At 38.1% G+C, this 15540-nt stretch overlaps 1 protein-coding gene across 1 annotated transcript; it reads right to left on the bottom strand.

Moving 5' to 3' along the window:
• Window positions 1-38: 38 nt before the first annotated feature.
• LOC127421320 (digestive cysteine proteinase 2-like) lies at window positions 39-15003 on the bottom strand. Its single transcript, XM_051664322.1, has 11 exons — window positions 14807-15003; window positions 14508-14567; window positions 13129-13221; window positions 12831-13003; window positions 10069-10318; window positions 9781-9976; window positions 8168-8358; window positions 7943-8034; window positions 7071-7232; window positions 388-577; window positions 39-263 (listed from the first exon to the last, which is right to left on the bottom strand). Exons 1-11 carry the CDS (start codon window positions 14850-14852, stop codon window positions 76-78), a joined length of 1641 nt encoding a protein of 546 aa, XP_051520282.1. The 5' UTR covers window positions 14853-15003; the 3' UTR covers window positions 39-75.
• Window positions 15004-15540: the final 537 nt, after the last annotated feature.

Below are 15540 nucleotides of genomic sequence, written 5' to 3'. Positions count from 1 at the left end.
ACTATTCCTTTCTTGTCTTGTGTGATTTGTAGGAGGGTGTGTGTGTGTGTGTGTGTGTGTGTGTGTGTGTGTGTATTAGGCTAATGTGACATAAGTAGCATCAGTGGCCACACCACAGTTGTTGTCTTTCATGGACATCAGTATATAACCATCATTGCCCCAGTAAGTCGACCAAGAGTTCTTCACTAGCCAGTAGGGCTGGTCATCCAGTATCCCATAACCAACTGCCAGCACAGCATGGTCTAAGTCATCCGTCGCATTTTCTGTGGAAATAGAAATGCAAGCGTAAGGAACTGCATACACTATATGCATTTGTAAGATCATACACAGAATATTAGTGTACTTTTGTGAGGCTGTATGTTAAAGCATATATTCAAGAAGACTCACTGCATGCTGGTTCATAGTAGACTCCATTGCTGTAAAAGGCGAAGGAACGGTGAGCAGCATCAATGCTGACTGCAACAGGGCCGAATTTAGAGAGTGCAACCTTCAGTGCAACAATATCACCGCTGGTCACGTTAGTGTAACTTCTTACATTCGCCACCATGGAGGACTTATCGTAATGGCACAAACCATTCTGAAACACACATACACAGTACATACGCTAGAGTTATACAAGCTGTAAAATAAACTAGTCTCATTCTCATCACTTATATCACCATGTATCTCATGGATCAAAAACTGAATTAGAAGAAAGCAACAATTCTAGTAGGTGGGCTAGATCGATCAAAACACAAATGACTAGGGGTGGGTAAAAATATCGATTTTTCCGATGCATCGCGATCTTCCTTTGAACGATCCCGATATTGATTCTTAACTCCCAAGATCAATGAGAGTAAATAACTTGCATATGTGACCAAATTATACGACTAAAAATGTCTGTGATTACTAGCCAATGGATGTTAAATGTGTATTTCTCTCATCACAGATTTAGTAGTACAGAGAAGAAGAACTTGAGCACAGAGTTCCTTTTGAGAGCAAAAGTTAGTAGTGTGTGTCCAAAGACGGGATCCACTCAATACGTTTGTCACTGAATAATGTCACTTTTAGTGCCCTTTCTGTTCTTTACAGTGAGTTGTTGATAAAAACAAAACAAAAAAATCTGGAAACATTTAATTCAAATTACACATAGCACAGGTGCAGTTAAGAAATTGTGTGATTACTCTAAAAGTGCTCTAAAAAAACAAAAAACAAAAAAAAAAAACACCTGTTGACGCTCACTGAACTGCCGTTTTTGCACTTGCTCTACAAGTCAATGTAAATACTTACATATAGTACAAATAATGCATGTAAACAACAAACATCAAACAAATATATATATAGCAATATCACATGAGCAAGAGTGCTATATGGCCCAGATCAGCACTGCTGTGATTCGGCCGCAGGCACGATGCCATAGGCTGAGTGCCATAGAATAGATAGACAGAGAGAGAGAGGAGCGTGTGCGATCACCTGTTAATAATGCCGTAGTGTGTTAGTCAGCTTTCTGAAGAATGTCATTTTGGTGATATTCATCCTATTTTCTCAGTGGAAAATAGCCGTCCAAACGGGGGTATTCCTCCCTATTTCGCAGTAGCTGGTACGCAAGGGCCTTTAACTATAGAAACCACAATCTCCTCTGCCATTTTGAACAGTATTTTCTCTCCAATGTGGAAACTCCGGTAAAAGGTAAGCACCTTGAGTTGTCTCTCAGCTGTGATCAGCATTAATGCTGAAGTTGTTAGTTTAAAGCCGTTTAAAGTTATTTCCTAGCTTTAGTAGTGTAGTAGTAATATGAGCGATAACGGAGTGTTGTTAAATGTAAACACTGAGTGATGCTGACTCCATGTCACCAACTGGCTCATAATACACACAAAAATGGTCTTCTGCCGCCACCTGCTGGCTAAAATATGTAATGTCACAAAATTAAATGTAAAGAGACAGATAGCTCTTAACACATCTGCACTGCTCTTACATTTGAATTAAAAACAGTACGAAGACAAGCGGAGTGATACAGTGAAGTGTCGGAGTGCTGATGGTGCGAGTCCATCAGTACTCATGGAACATCTCTCGTCCAATCAGATTCAAGGACCGGAACTAACTGTTTTGTGTGTGTGTGTGTGTGTGTGTATATATATATATATATATATATATATATATATATATATATATATATATATATATATAGACACACACACACACACACACACACACGCACACGCACACGCACAGTTGAAGTCAGAAGTTTACATACACTTAGGTTGAAATCTTTTTTTTAACTACTCCACAGATTTCATATTAGCAAACTATAGATTTGGCAAGTCGTTTAGGACATCTACTTTGCGTACAACGAGTAATTTTTCCAACAATTGTTTACAGACAGATTGTTTCACTTTTAATTGACTATATCATAATTCCAGTGGGTCAGATGTTTACATACACTAAGTTAACTGTGCCTTTAAGCAGCTTGGAAAATTCCAGAAAATGATGTCAAGCCTTTAGACAATTAGACAATTAGCTTCTAATATGCTAATTGGCTAATTAGAGTCAATTGGAGCTGTACCTGTGGATGTATTTTAAGGCCCACCTTCAAACTCAATGCCTCTTGATTTTCCCATGATGTCAAGCAAAAAGAAATCAGTCAAGACCTCAGAAAAAAAATTGTGGACCTCCACAAGTCTGGTTCATCCTTGGGAGCAATTTCCAAATGACTGAAGGTACCAAATTCATCTGTATAAACAATAATATGCAAGTATAAACACCATGAGACCACGCAGCCATCATACCGCTCAGGAAGGATACGCATCCTGTCTCCTAGAGATGAACATAGTTTGATGCGAAAAGTGCAAATCAATCCCAGAACAACAGCAAAGGACCTAGTGAAGATGCTGGAGGAAACAGGTAGACAAGTATCTATATCCACAGTAAAATGAGTCCTTTATCGACATAACCTGAAAGGCTGCTCAGCAAGGAAGAAGCCACTACTCCAAAACTGCCATAAAAAAACCAGACAACCATTTGCAAGTGTACATGGGGACAAAGATCTTACTTTTTGGAGAAATGTCCTCTGGTCTGATGAAACAAAAATTGAACTGTTTAGCCATAATGACCATCATTATGTTTGGAAGAAAAAAGGTGAGGCTTGCAAGCCGAAGAACACCATCCCAACCGTAAAGCATGGGGGTGGAGGCATCATGTTGTGGGGGTGCTTTGCTGCAGGAGGGACTGGTGCACTTCACAAAATAGATGGCATCATGAGGAAGGAAAATTATGTGGATATATTGAAGCAACATCTCAAGACATCAGCCAGGAAGTTAAAGCTTGGTCGCAAATGTGTCTTCCAAATGGACAATGAACCCAAGCATACCTCCAAATTTGTTAGAAAATGGCTTAAGGACAACAAAGTCAAGATATTGGAGTAGCCATCACAAAGCAGATTTTGCTCTTATGGAATGAAATTGGTACCTTTATTTACCAAAGTGGCATTCAACTGATCACAATGTATAGTCAGGCATTAATAACGTGAAAAATTACTATTACAATTTGAATTAAACTACAACAAAGTGTTCTCATCAAAAAATACTCCATGTGCAGCAATGACCGCTTCGCAGATCCTTTGCATTCTAGCTGTCAGTTTGTCCAGATACTCAGGCGACATTTCACCCCACGCTTCCTGTAGCACTTGCCATAGATGTGGCTGTCTTGTCGGGCAATTTTCACGCACCTTACATTCTAGCTGATCCCACAAAAGCTCAATGGGTTTAAGATCCATAACACTCTTTTCCAATTATCTGTTGTCCAATGTCTGTGTTTCTTTGCCCACTCTAACCTTTTCTTTTTGTTTTTCTGTTTCAAAAGTTGCTTTTTCTTTGCAATTCTTCCCATAATGCCTGCACCCCTGAGTCTTCTCTTTACTGTTGTACATGAAACTGGTGTTGAGCGGATAGACTTCAATGAAGCTGTCAGCTGAGGACATGTGAGGCGTCTATTTCTCAAACTAGAGGCTCTGATGTACTTATCCTCTTGTTTAGTCGTACATCTGGGCCTTCCGCATCTCTTTCTGTCCTTGTTAGAGCCAGTTGTCCTTTGTCTTTGAAGACTGCAGTGTACACCTTTGTATGAAATCTTCAGTTTTTTTTGGCAATTTCAAGCATTGTATAGTCTTCATTCCTAAAAACAATGATTGACTGACGAGTTTCTAGAGAAAGCTGTTTCTTTTTTTGCCATTTTTGACCTAATATTGACCTTACGACATGCCAGTCTATTGCATACTGTGGCAGCTCAAAAACAAAGACAATGTTAAGCTTCATTTAATGAACCAAATAGCTTTCAGCAGTGTTTGATATAATGGCAAGTGATTTTCTAGTACCAAATTAGCAATTTAGCATGATTAATCAAGGACAAGGTGGTGGAGTGATGGCTGCTGGAAATGGGGCCTGTCTAGATTTGATCAAAAATGACTTCATTCAAATAGTGATGGTGCTGTATTTTTTTACATCAGTAATGTCCTGACTATACTTTGTGGTCAGCTGAATGCCACTTTGGTAAATTAAAGTACCAATTTCCTTCCAAAACAGCAAAATCTGAGATTTTAAAAAATCTGATATATATATATTTTAGAGGTGTAACGGTACATGTATTCATCCTGATCCGTCACGGTACTGACGTCACAGCTCGGTGCATGCAGTCAGACAAAGAAATCCGAGAATGTCACAGGCGATCCACACTCCAATCCAGAAGGGGGCGCGCGCGGTAATGCAACACTGCTTGCTAACCGCCACCACAGGAAAAAGAGCAGAAGAAGAGACCATCTATGCACCAACCCAAAACAAGAATGGCTTCTCCTAATGCACAAGTTTTACTTTTAATTATTCTATTTATTTTGTACTTTTATAACACAAGAGATGCTTTTCAGTTTTGTAGCTGATTGTGACCAAATACCTTTTGTTTATTTATTAACCCTACAAAAAAATATGGCCTATGCAAGAGTGCATTCTGTTTACTGCTTAGTGCTTAATACACTAAAGGAGGCTGTACTGTACCAACTACCTCAGGGGGTACTAAATGCCGCTAGGCGAAACAAACTGTAATTTGCACTACTGTCTGTTCAAAATAAATGAAAAGAAACCTAGCATTTGGGATTTGTTGCTTTTTCCTGTTGTACCGAACTCGTATCGAACCGTGACCCCAAAACCGAGGTACGTACCGAACCGTGACTTCTGTGTACCGTTACACCCCTAATATATATATATATATATATATATATATATATATATATATATATATATATATATATATATATACACACACACATATACACACATACACACACACATATACATACAGTTGTGCTCAAATGTTTGCATACCCTGGCAGAAATTGTGAAATGTTGGCATTGATTTTGAAAATATGACTGATCATGCAAAAAAAAAAAAATTCTTTTAAGAATAGTGATCATATGAAGCCATTTATTATCACATAGTTGTTTGGCTCCTTTTAAAATCATAATGGTAACAGAAATCACCCAAATGGCCCTGATCAAAAGTTTACATACCCTTGAATGTTTGGCCTTGTTACAGACACACAAGGTGACACACACAGGTTTAAATGGCAATTAAAGATTCATTTCCCACACCTGTGGCTTTTTAAATTGCAATTAGTGTCTGTGTATAAATAGTCAATGAGTTTGTTAGCTCTCACGTGGATGCACTGAGCAGGCTAGAAACTGAGCCATGGGGAGCAGAAAAGAAATGTCAAAAGACCTGCGTAACAAGGTAATGGAACTTTATAAAGCTGGAAATGATATAAAAACATATCCAAAGCCTTGAAAATGCCAGTCAGTACTGTTCAATCACTTAAGAAGTGGAAAATTTGGGATCTCTCGATACCAAGCCAAGGTCAGGTAGACCAAGAAAGATTTCCGCCACAACTGCCAGAAGAATTGTTCAGGATACAAAGAAAAACCCACAGGTAACCTCAGGAGAAATATAGGCTGCTCTGGAAAAAGACGGTGTGGTTGTTTCAAGGAGCACAATATGACGATACTTGAACAAAAATGAGCTGCATGGTCGAGTTGCCAGAAAGAAGCCAATGCCACAAAAAAGCCTGGCTACAATATGCCCGACAACACCTTGACACGCCTCACAGCTTCTGGCACACTGTAATTTGGAGTGACGAGACCATAATAGAGCTTTATGGTCACAACAATAAGTGCTATGTTTGGAAAGGGGTCAACAAGTATTGTGCTCCTTGAAACAACCACACCGTCTTTTTTTCAGAGCAGCCTGTATTTCTCCTGAGGTTACCTGTGGGTTTTTCTTTGTATCCCGAACAATTCTTCTGGCAGTTGTGGCTGAAATCTTTTTTGGTCTACCTGACCTTGGCTTGGTATCAAGAGATCCCCGAATTTTCCACTTCTTAAAGTGACTGAACAGTACTGACTGGCATTTTCAAGGCTTTGGATGTGAAATGTGACCAAAATGATAAACTATTAATAATATTTGTAAAATAAATATTTTCATAAAATTGTCTGCACTTATATAACTCCTTTTTTAACCTTAGTGGTTCCAAAGCACTTTACACTGTGACTCATTCACCCATTCACCCATTCACACTCACACACCAATGACAGCAGAGCTGCCATTGGGAGCAACTTGGGGTTGAGTGTCTTGCACAAGGACATTTTGGCATGTAGAGTCATGTGGGCTTGGAATCGAACCGCTAACCCTGCAATTGGTGGCCAACCCGCTCTACCACCTGAGCCACAGCTGCCCCATGTACTAAGGTAAAGGTCCCCTGAATAGCATTAGTCAAGAGAGAATTTCAAATGTAATCAAAATGGACATTATAAATGTAATATACCCAAAAGAATCAGAATCAAGCTGAATCAGGAAATCTGTGTCAATACCCAGCTCTACAAATGACTGTGTTTTTTGTTATTAGGTACTTTTAGAAAATATAATATTCCATATATTATGAAAAGTTTGCAGAGTGAGGACCTAAACAACCATTTGAAACTATATGAAATGTCTTGGTAAGATATTTGGGTTAGGTTTGAGGTGTTTGGTATTAGTTTGGTATTGTGCACGTACCATGCCCATATAAGCACCATAGCTCTCTGCAGTAGAAATACCACCATGTTTCATCATCCACTCAAAAGCTCTCCACTCCTCTCCTCCGTCACAACCATTATTCCCAAATCCCCAGGTACAGTCCACCAGCATCTGCTGGGACAAGGATACCAGCTGTCCTGTCTGAAAGAGAGAGAGAGAGAGAGAGAGAGAAAAAAAGGAGAAAACTGTTAAAGGTGCACTCAGTAAGTTTTTAACTGCCTCTTATTCATCCCAATATATTTGTCGCAATATAACATTAACAAAAAAATAAACATTTTGTTATTGATCTTATTAACTTTGTAGCTCCAAAAATCACAAAGCAAACAAAAGTAATCCATATGACTCCAGTGGTTAAATCCATATCTTCAAAAGCGCTATGATAGGTGTGGGTGAGAAACTAAATAATACTTAAGTCCTTTTTTTTAACTCTAAATCTCCACCTTCATATGTAAAAGTGAAAGTGGAAATTTAGAGTAAAATAAGGACTTAAATTTGGATCTATTTCTGATGCACACCTACTATATTGCTTCTGAATATATAGATTTAACCACTGGAGTCATATGGATTGCTTCTGTTTCCTTCATGTGATTTTCAGAGCTGATTTTCAGAGCTTGCATCTGGAATGGCATGAGGATGAGTAAATGACAGGGAATTTTCATTTTCAGGTGAATTATCCCTTTTAATAAGATTTAACACTACTTACAGTTCTGTCAAGCAAGACTGTGCATAAGTCATTTAGTTTGGGTTGTCTACATTTATTGTCGAGTTAATGTAAGACTTTACATGGTGTCTAGGGTTTGTTGCTGTTTGACTGTACTGTGTTGTTTGCGTAGTGTATTGTGTGGATTTGCCTTTAGGAAAAGTGCTCCCTCTAGTGTTCCAGTGGTGGCAAAGCTCCAGCAGGATCCACACACAGCCTGATCTTTCACTGGCGTCACAGCACCTGAAAACACATACCACTATAACAATATGCCTAAGTATAATTTGAATCACTCTTGCAAAACTTAATTTAAACAAACACAGATACAGATAGACTATCACAAATGTCCAAAAAAAAGTTGTCTAGAAACACACACCATACAGCCTCCAGTCCACTGAATCAGGGGTGGCAATAGAGTGAAGATCAGAAGGAAAAGCTTGAGCCTTTCTGTGAGTCCGTCTCCCTTTCATTCCTCTCATCACAGCCATCTCTGCCTCTGATCGATCAGCCAGGTGATTCAAAGAGAGGGAGAACGAAAGACCAGCTCTGTTCATAGAGTGAACATACCTGAGGGAGCAAAGTGAGAGAAGATAAAAAAATAAATAAAAAAAGAGAAAGCATAACTGTATGAAAAAGGTACACTACAGAATTCTTGGCTCTCTGTTGACATCTGTGGTTGAAATACATAAACTGCAAGTCAATTGTGGATAAACATTGTTTTGTAAATGTAAAACTAATCACTGCTCTTCTGTGCAGATTAGTCTGATGGTCTGTGGTACACTATCTAGAGGTAGACTGATATATCGGTGCAGATAGTTGATTTTTGAAACTCACCACAATTGTGCAGAGCGGTTATCTGAGTTACCGTAGACTTTGTCAGTTCGAACCAGTCTGGCCGTTCTCTGTTGACCTCTCTCATCAACAAGGTGTTTCCGTCCACAGAACTGCTGCTCACTGGATGTTTTTTTATTTCTGGCACCATTCGGAGTAAATTCTAGAGACTGTTGTGTGTGAAAATCCCAGGAGATCAGCAGTTACAGAAATATTCAAACCAGCCTGTCTGGCAGCAACAATCATGCCAAGGTCCAATTCACTGAGATAACATTTTTTCCCCGTTCTGATGGATGATGTGAACATTAACTGAAGCTCCTGACCCGTATCTGCATGATTTTAAGCACTGCTGCGACATGATTGGCTGATTAGATAATCGCATGGATGATTGTTGGTGCCAGACGGGCTGGTTTGAGCATCTGTGTAACTGCTGATCTCCTGGGATTCTCACACACAACAGTCTCTAGAATTTACTCCGAATTGTGCCAAAAGTCTCCATTTTAAAACAAGTGTCGACGGTGAATTTTAGGCTTGTTTATAATTAAAAGTTGTGCACCAAATCTTTTGCAAATCATTTTTTATGGTTATTATTGGGATTTTGGTTTCACAATAATCTGCATCTGGGATTTTACTCATATTGGACTCTTTTAGCGTCTATGTCTGTGCCTATCATTGTAAGGAAAATCTAAGAAAACTTTTCAACGTTCTACGAATCAATTTAAAAAAACTATCATCCAGTTCACTGGTTATCAGCCTTTTCCACCACCTTAGTTTTCGTACCAGCAAAATCCACTTTCAGTTGACCTCTAATACTATCACTGATAGTGAGAAGAAAGTCCTATAAGACATATACTAGAAAAACATGTCCTTTGAGCAAGTAATTAGCATATCTGCCGACTGCCGCCAGACCTTTTTTTCTTTGTTTGTGGACATAATGTAAACACCCCAAATTGTCCACAATACGTGACAGCTCTGAGTGTAAAATCGTTATTGTAGGCTTACCATAGTGACTAGGGTTTAGACAAGAACTGAAGAACTGTACTGGTTTAATAAATGGTATTTTTATGATGCAAAATTAAACAAGAAATTCTCAGTAGTGTATCTTTAAATCACACACAAGTTTGCAGATGGTAAATGAACAGTATGTGTTTTCCTCACCGAATATTATGCACAAAGTTGTGCTCACGCTCTTCATGCTCCTTCTCGCTGTCATATTGACGATCATACTTTTTTTTAAAGTGGCCAAACATACGATGTGCATGGCCAACAGGAGAGGTGCTGACCAGATCTTGAATGGGGTTTGCCAAAAGCCAATGCTCCAAACCAGGACCAGGATATGCACCACAGGTCATTCCTAAAGGCATAATACCTTAATGAGCATTTAGGTGGTTTTCAAGTGTAACAGAGGCATGTAACCAACGTGTGCTCTTTATTTACTGTATATACCTTCAGGTAGTTTGAAAATGTCAGGGTCCATTTGGGAGCTGTAGTCACTGTAGTCGATGAGGTATTTGTCGAAGTGGGAGCCCAAAAGAGTGTTGAAGCCCATCATTTCATAGTGGCAGGGCGTGGCTGGGGAATCTCTTTCCTCCGGGCGTGTTACCCACAGACGATATGTGCTCTTTTTATGGCCAACTACTGTGACATTTTTCCAGACCTCACACAGAACACCTGCATAATATTCCATCTTCTCAAACTGCAAACACAATGACTTCATACACATTTGTTGCTCTGGTTTGCGTCACAATTAATGCAATCATAATTTATACTGCTAATGCTGCACAATTAGACAAAACGCAAGACATGTTGCATCAAGCATGTATGACATGCTGCTGCACAAATAGGCATTACAAACAATCCCCATGTAGCAGTTCTAGACAAGTGAAGCTGGGGTGGAGGAGGATTTCAGGAAAAAACTCTGGCAGCGTGCTGCAGAGAAACCAGCTTATCTGCAAAACTGAGTCATTTAAATGTTAGACAAAGCGTATCGAGCTAATTTAGTGCCAAAACTAAACCAACAAGTAGAACGTTTTGCAAACAAACACAATCTGCTTCTCAAAGAAAATCTTAACTCTCAAACAAATAAAAAGCAATTTGGAAATGCAAAGAGCCATTTAAGAGAAAATGATGGGTAGTTGTCGTGTACCAATGGCTTAAACAAATGTGCTGTGTTTTTACAAGTATAATAATGTGTTTCATATGAGCACATCATATTTCACAAAGAAATACAATCTATTCTACAAATTCTACACCATCACTTAACAAAAACACACCACTTGTGTCATGTGACTTTAGGCACAATTTTCTCAACCATGGTCTTGATTTACTCACAAATGCATCAATGTAGATTTGCTCACAAATGGGCTGAGCAACGTCTATTAAAACAGTAGATGGCACAGTGCTGCCAAAAACTTTATATTTTTTTCACTCAATTATGTCGTTATTACTAGATAATAAAAATGACTCATTTATAGTAAAAACAAGATCCTCAAGAACGAGAAATAAGATGATATGCCATAAATAATGATATTTTAAAGTAAAACTATTTTCTAGTAAAAATCATCTGATTTGGTAAAAACAAGAAATGTTCTTGTAATAACGAGATTAAAACAAGAGAATTATCCTTTGTCATTTTAACTAGATGATTTTAATGCGACAATGAATTGAGAGCTTATTAATGTACTTCATTCACTGTTATGTCCATGGTACATTTGCTGCTCAGTATGGAATAACTGGAAATGAAACCAACCAACAGGAACAGCATTTGTAATCATCATAGTATAGTTAATTTAACTGACCTCTATACACTTTATCCTTACTTTAAACTATAAAGAAATTTTAATAGCTTTAAGTCTAAGGCTGGGTTTCCTAATAATGTTGCAACTTTTGCAACTTTAATGCTGCATGCTTTCAAGTTCATCTTATGTTGTTTATTATTTTATGATACACAGTGCTTCGTCCTGAAACCAGATGATCAATGAATGAACAAAGTATCTCTACAGTAGATATGGAGTAGTATATATTTACCAAAGCCATAATTGTTTTTTATTAAATAAATGTTTAATCATCTTAATAAGGACCTATACAAGATGATGTGCAATTTCCATGTTTGGCAGCATTATGTTCAACATTATTTTCGTGTTGAGGAGACAAACTTGGACATATTGGTTAAAGTTTCAGTTGTAGATCAGCTCCCAGCACCTTTGGAAAAGACAGCTACATTAACAATGCACTTAAATTATACTTGTTAATGAGCTGTCTACGTGCCGATTACTGAACAGAAAGTGTACCAAGGACAAAAGTGAATGAAGCACATTAATAAGCTGTCAATTAATTGTCAAGCCAAAAACATCTAGTTAAAATGAGAAAGGATGACACAATTATCTCATTTTTATCATATTACTATGTTATTTTTTTTGCCCAATTCAGTAAAAAAAAAAAACATTTGTTCATGACACAATATCTTGTAATTACTAGAAAGGATCTCATTCTTACTAGACAATTATTGTTGAATAAGTTGTTAAAGAAGTTTGTGGCAGCACTGCACCATCTACTGTTTTAAAAGACATTGCTCAGCCCATTTTTTTTAAAAATCTACATTGACGCATTTGTGATAAAATCAAGATGGTGGTTGAGAAAATTTTGCCAAAAGTCACGTGACACAAGTGGTGTGTATTTAAGTGATTGTGTAGCATTTGTAGAATAGATTGTATTTCTTTAAGAAATATGATGTATGCTCATATGAAACACATTATTATACTTATAAAACAGCGCATTTGTTTAAGCCATTGGTTCACAACAACTTCCCTTAATTTTCTCTCAAACAGCCCTTTGTATTTGCAAATAGCTTTTTATTTGTTTGAGAGTCGAGATTTTCTTTGAGAAGCAGATTGTGTTTGTTTGCAAAGCGTTTTATTTGTTTGTTTAGTTTTGGCACTAAATTAGCTCCATAAAAGAGAGAGATGCAAGTTGATTGGCTACACAATTACAAGTCAAAAAACCTATCAGCTTCCACCATACAGAGTTTCATGGCTAAACTTTGGTCATTTATGGGATGTAATAGGTTTCCAAAATGTGGTTAGCTAGACTGGATCATTAGAGAGCTCATTAATCTATTTTACTGGTGTGTCAAAATCTCAGCCACACAGCAGGCTTGCAGTTCCAACATGTTCCAATACTCAGTTTTCTAAAGCAGACCAAGCACATACCTCAAAGCCCTGCAGATCAGGCAGTGCTATCTGTGGAAGAACTGGAAGCTCCTTGGTGCCATTGAGCTGGAAACACTTCATGGTATTGAATTCTGTCTCAGTGGTAACTGGTGTGATCTTGTAGCTGGCACCATAGTCCAAGTCTGTTCCAATCTGAAAAGTGCTCACCTGACCTACATAAGAGGCACCAATACACAGAAACTTGACTACAAAATTAATTTCTGTAGCTTGTGGTTTATTGTATTTTATGGTTGAACAATTTCAGTGCTAGATGATTTTTTGGGAGGAGATTACCGACCGTGGTAATAGTCAATCCGACTTCTGTTCCCCTTGAGGTCATACCAAGCTTCAAATGGTTCCTTTATCTCAGCATAAGGCAAAGAGATAACACCTACAAAAAGGGAAATATGTTCATGATATGCAACATATTGGGAACAAACATACTGGAAAAAGTGGTGTGCTCTCAGTAATTTTTATTTCTGTTGTGCTGGTCAATAGACCTGTTCAGGTTTTAGTTCAAAAACCTGGAAGAGAATTAGCAATTTCGACCCATGGGTTTCCTCTGGACTTTCTTATAATGGCAGTTTTGAATATATGAGTAAATATGGTCTGTGGTAAACATTACCTGAAGATACTTGGATGTTTTCTTATAGAACATAAATTACACAGTCATACCTCAAACATGAATTTTGAAGTCACGTGTTTTTTTTGTTTTTTTTTTGCTAGTAGTATATTGTGAACAATAAGAACTGAATCTGATAACAGCAAAATATTTATCACTTCATTATTTCACATCTGTAGGTTCTTGAAAAATGTTTAAGAACAAAAAATCATTGGCACAACAAACAGAAATATGTGTTACCTTTAACTGTTGAGGCAGCTGCCATATAGGTTCTTTTTTTTTTTTTTTTTTGACTTTCTCCCCTTTTCTCCCCAATTTGGAATGCCCAATTCCCAATGTGCTCCAAGTCCTCGTGGTGACGTAGTGACTCGCCTCAATCCGGGTGGTGTAGGATGTATCTCAGTTGCCTCCGCGTCTGAGACCGTCAATCCGTGCATTTTATCATGTGACTTGTTGAGTACGTTACCGCGGAGACATAGCACGTGTGGAGGCTTCACACTATTCTCCGCGGCATCCATGCACAACTCACTACGCGCCCCACCGAGAGCGAGAACCACATTATAGCGACCAGGAGGATGGTAACCCATGTGACTCTACCCTCCCTAGCAACCGGGCCAATTTGGTTACTTAGGAGACCTGGCTGGAGTCACTCAGCACGCCCTGGATTCGAACTCGCGACTCCAGGGGTGGTAGTTGGTTCTTTATAAATTACATCACAACTGTCAAGTTGGAGCTTTCATAAAATTCTGAGTTTACAACTTGTAATTACCAGTTCTACAAAGACGTGAATGCTTTTTGCAAGTCGGAATCTCGTTATTATGGTAATTCTGAGATGATGCGATCTAGTAGTACTCAGCTGGTCATGTGATCCTAACATGGCAGCCCCCATGAGGGGGACCCACTCCATGTAGAGTAAAACAGCATTAAAAAGGTTACTGATATGACTGGAGTCTTCATCTCGTGTGTTTATCATGGTCATGATGTTATACGCATGTTTAATAATAATAAAGTAAAACTTGCACCTTTAAGCAAAAAAAAAAAAAAAAAAAAATCACCTTTCACATGATACTTATTTCCAAAATCAGGAACTGTTCTGCCACCAAGTAGATAAGCATCTGGGGATGTAAATACAAAGAGATCACAGGCAATTTATTCATTTTTAACCATTCATTCTCTTCGGCATTGCGTGACATATACCATTTCATTTTCATGAAAGATAAGTGCGAAAAATAACGCAACAGGTATAACATCAACAATTTTGAGATTTTATCAACAATCACACGCGTTCTAGTTAAAATATTAAGCTGTCGCCTCCTGCCTATGTTTCTTAAGTTCCTCATAAACAACGTTTTACCTGAGGCACGCCACAGAAGCACAACTCCCGCTAGAAGAAGCCACATAGTGCAAACAGATCTTAAACTACACAGTCACAGTATAGAGAAAGAAAACTGTCTTTCTTCGGACAATAAAAAAGTCCCGAAACCAACCCAAAACGACCAGTGTTTGAGACAGTGACAAGACTTGATAAGGAAACGGCCCAATAAAAACACACGTGGGAGGGACTGAATTAAAGTCATATGACACGAGAGTCCGTTGATCACATGATTTTAGTCATCTGTTTACTTGGAGCAATTTCCTCTGTCAGCTTTATGGTGGTTAAACCGTTTACAAAAAGAAAGTTAAGATTTACTGAACATCTTAAATAAATACATGTGTTTGTTAAGCATGAATCAGAATTAAACGCAAAACCGAAATACTTAATCTCTCCCTCACCTCAAGACAAGTGTAGTGAAATGAGAGATGAGATGTAACTGCAGAAATGCTTGAAATGTGAGATGAAAACTACTGTGTTTGCTAGAATGAAAGAATGTAGACCTACAACAACAGATCATTCTGGGAGAAAAATAACTTTTTTAAGGAATTAGGAATTCCGGGTTCAAAATAAGTTGAGCTCAAACCACAGCATTTGTGGAATAATATTGATTACCACATAAATTAATTTGGACATGCCCCTCTTTTTCTTAAAAAAAAAAAAAAAAAAAAAATCTGGGTTAAAGTGAGGTACTTACAATGGAAGTGAATGGGATC

Source organism: Myxocyprinus asiaticus, chromosome 30, assembly GCF_019703515.2.
Source record: "Myxocyprinus asiaticus isolate MX2 ecotype Aquarium Trade chromosome 30, UBuf_Myxa_2, whole genome shotgun sequence".
NCBI classification, from domain to species: domain Eukaryota; kingdom Metazoa; phylum Chordata; class Actinopteri; order Cypriniformes; family Catostomidae; genus Myxocyprinus; species Myxocyprinus asiaticus.
This window is presented reverse-complemented; position numbering and strand designations above follow the sequence as displayed.

Bases quoted from the DNA above. Each gene is read 5' to 3' on its own strand.
- LOC127421320 (XM_051664322.1), bottom strand. From the start codon at position 14,852: ATGTGGCTTCTTCTAGCGGGAGTTGTGCTTCTGTGGCGTGCCTCAG. The intron at 10,319-12,830 runs GTATGTGCTTGG...TTGTGTTTGCAG, and splicing joins CTGATCTGCAGGGCTTTGAG to TTTGAGAAGATGGAATATTA. The intron at 8,035-8,167 runs GTGTGTGTTTCT...ATGTGTTTTCAG, and splicing joins AGTGGACTGGAGGCTGTATG to GTGCTGTGACGCCAGTGAAA.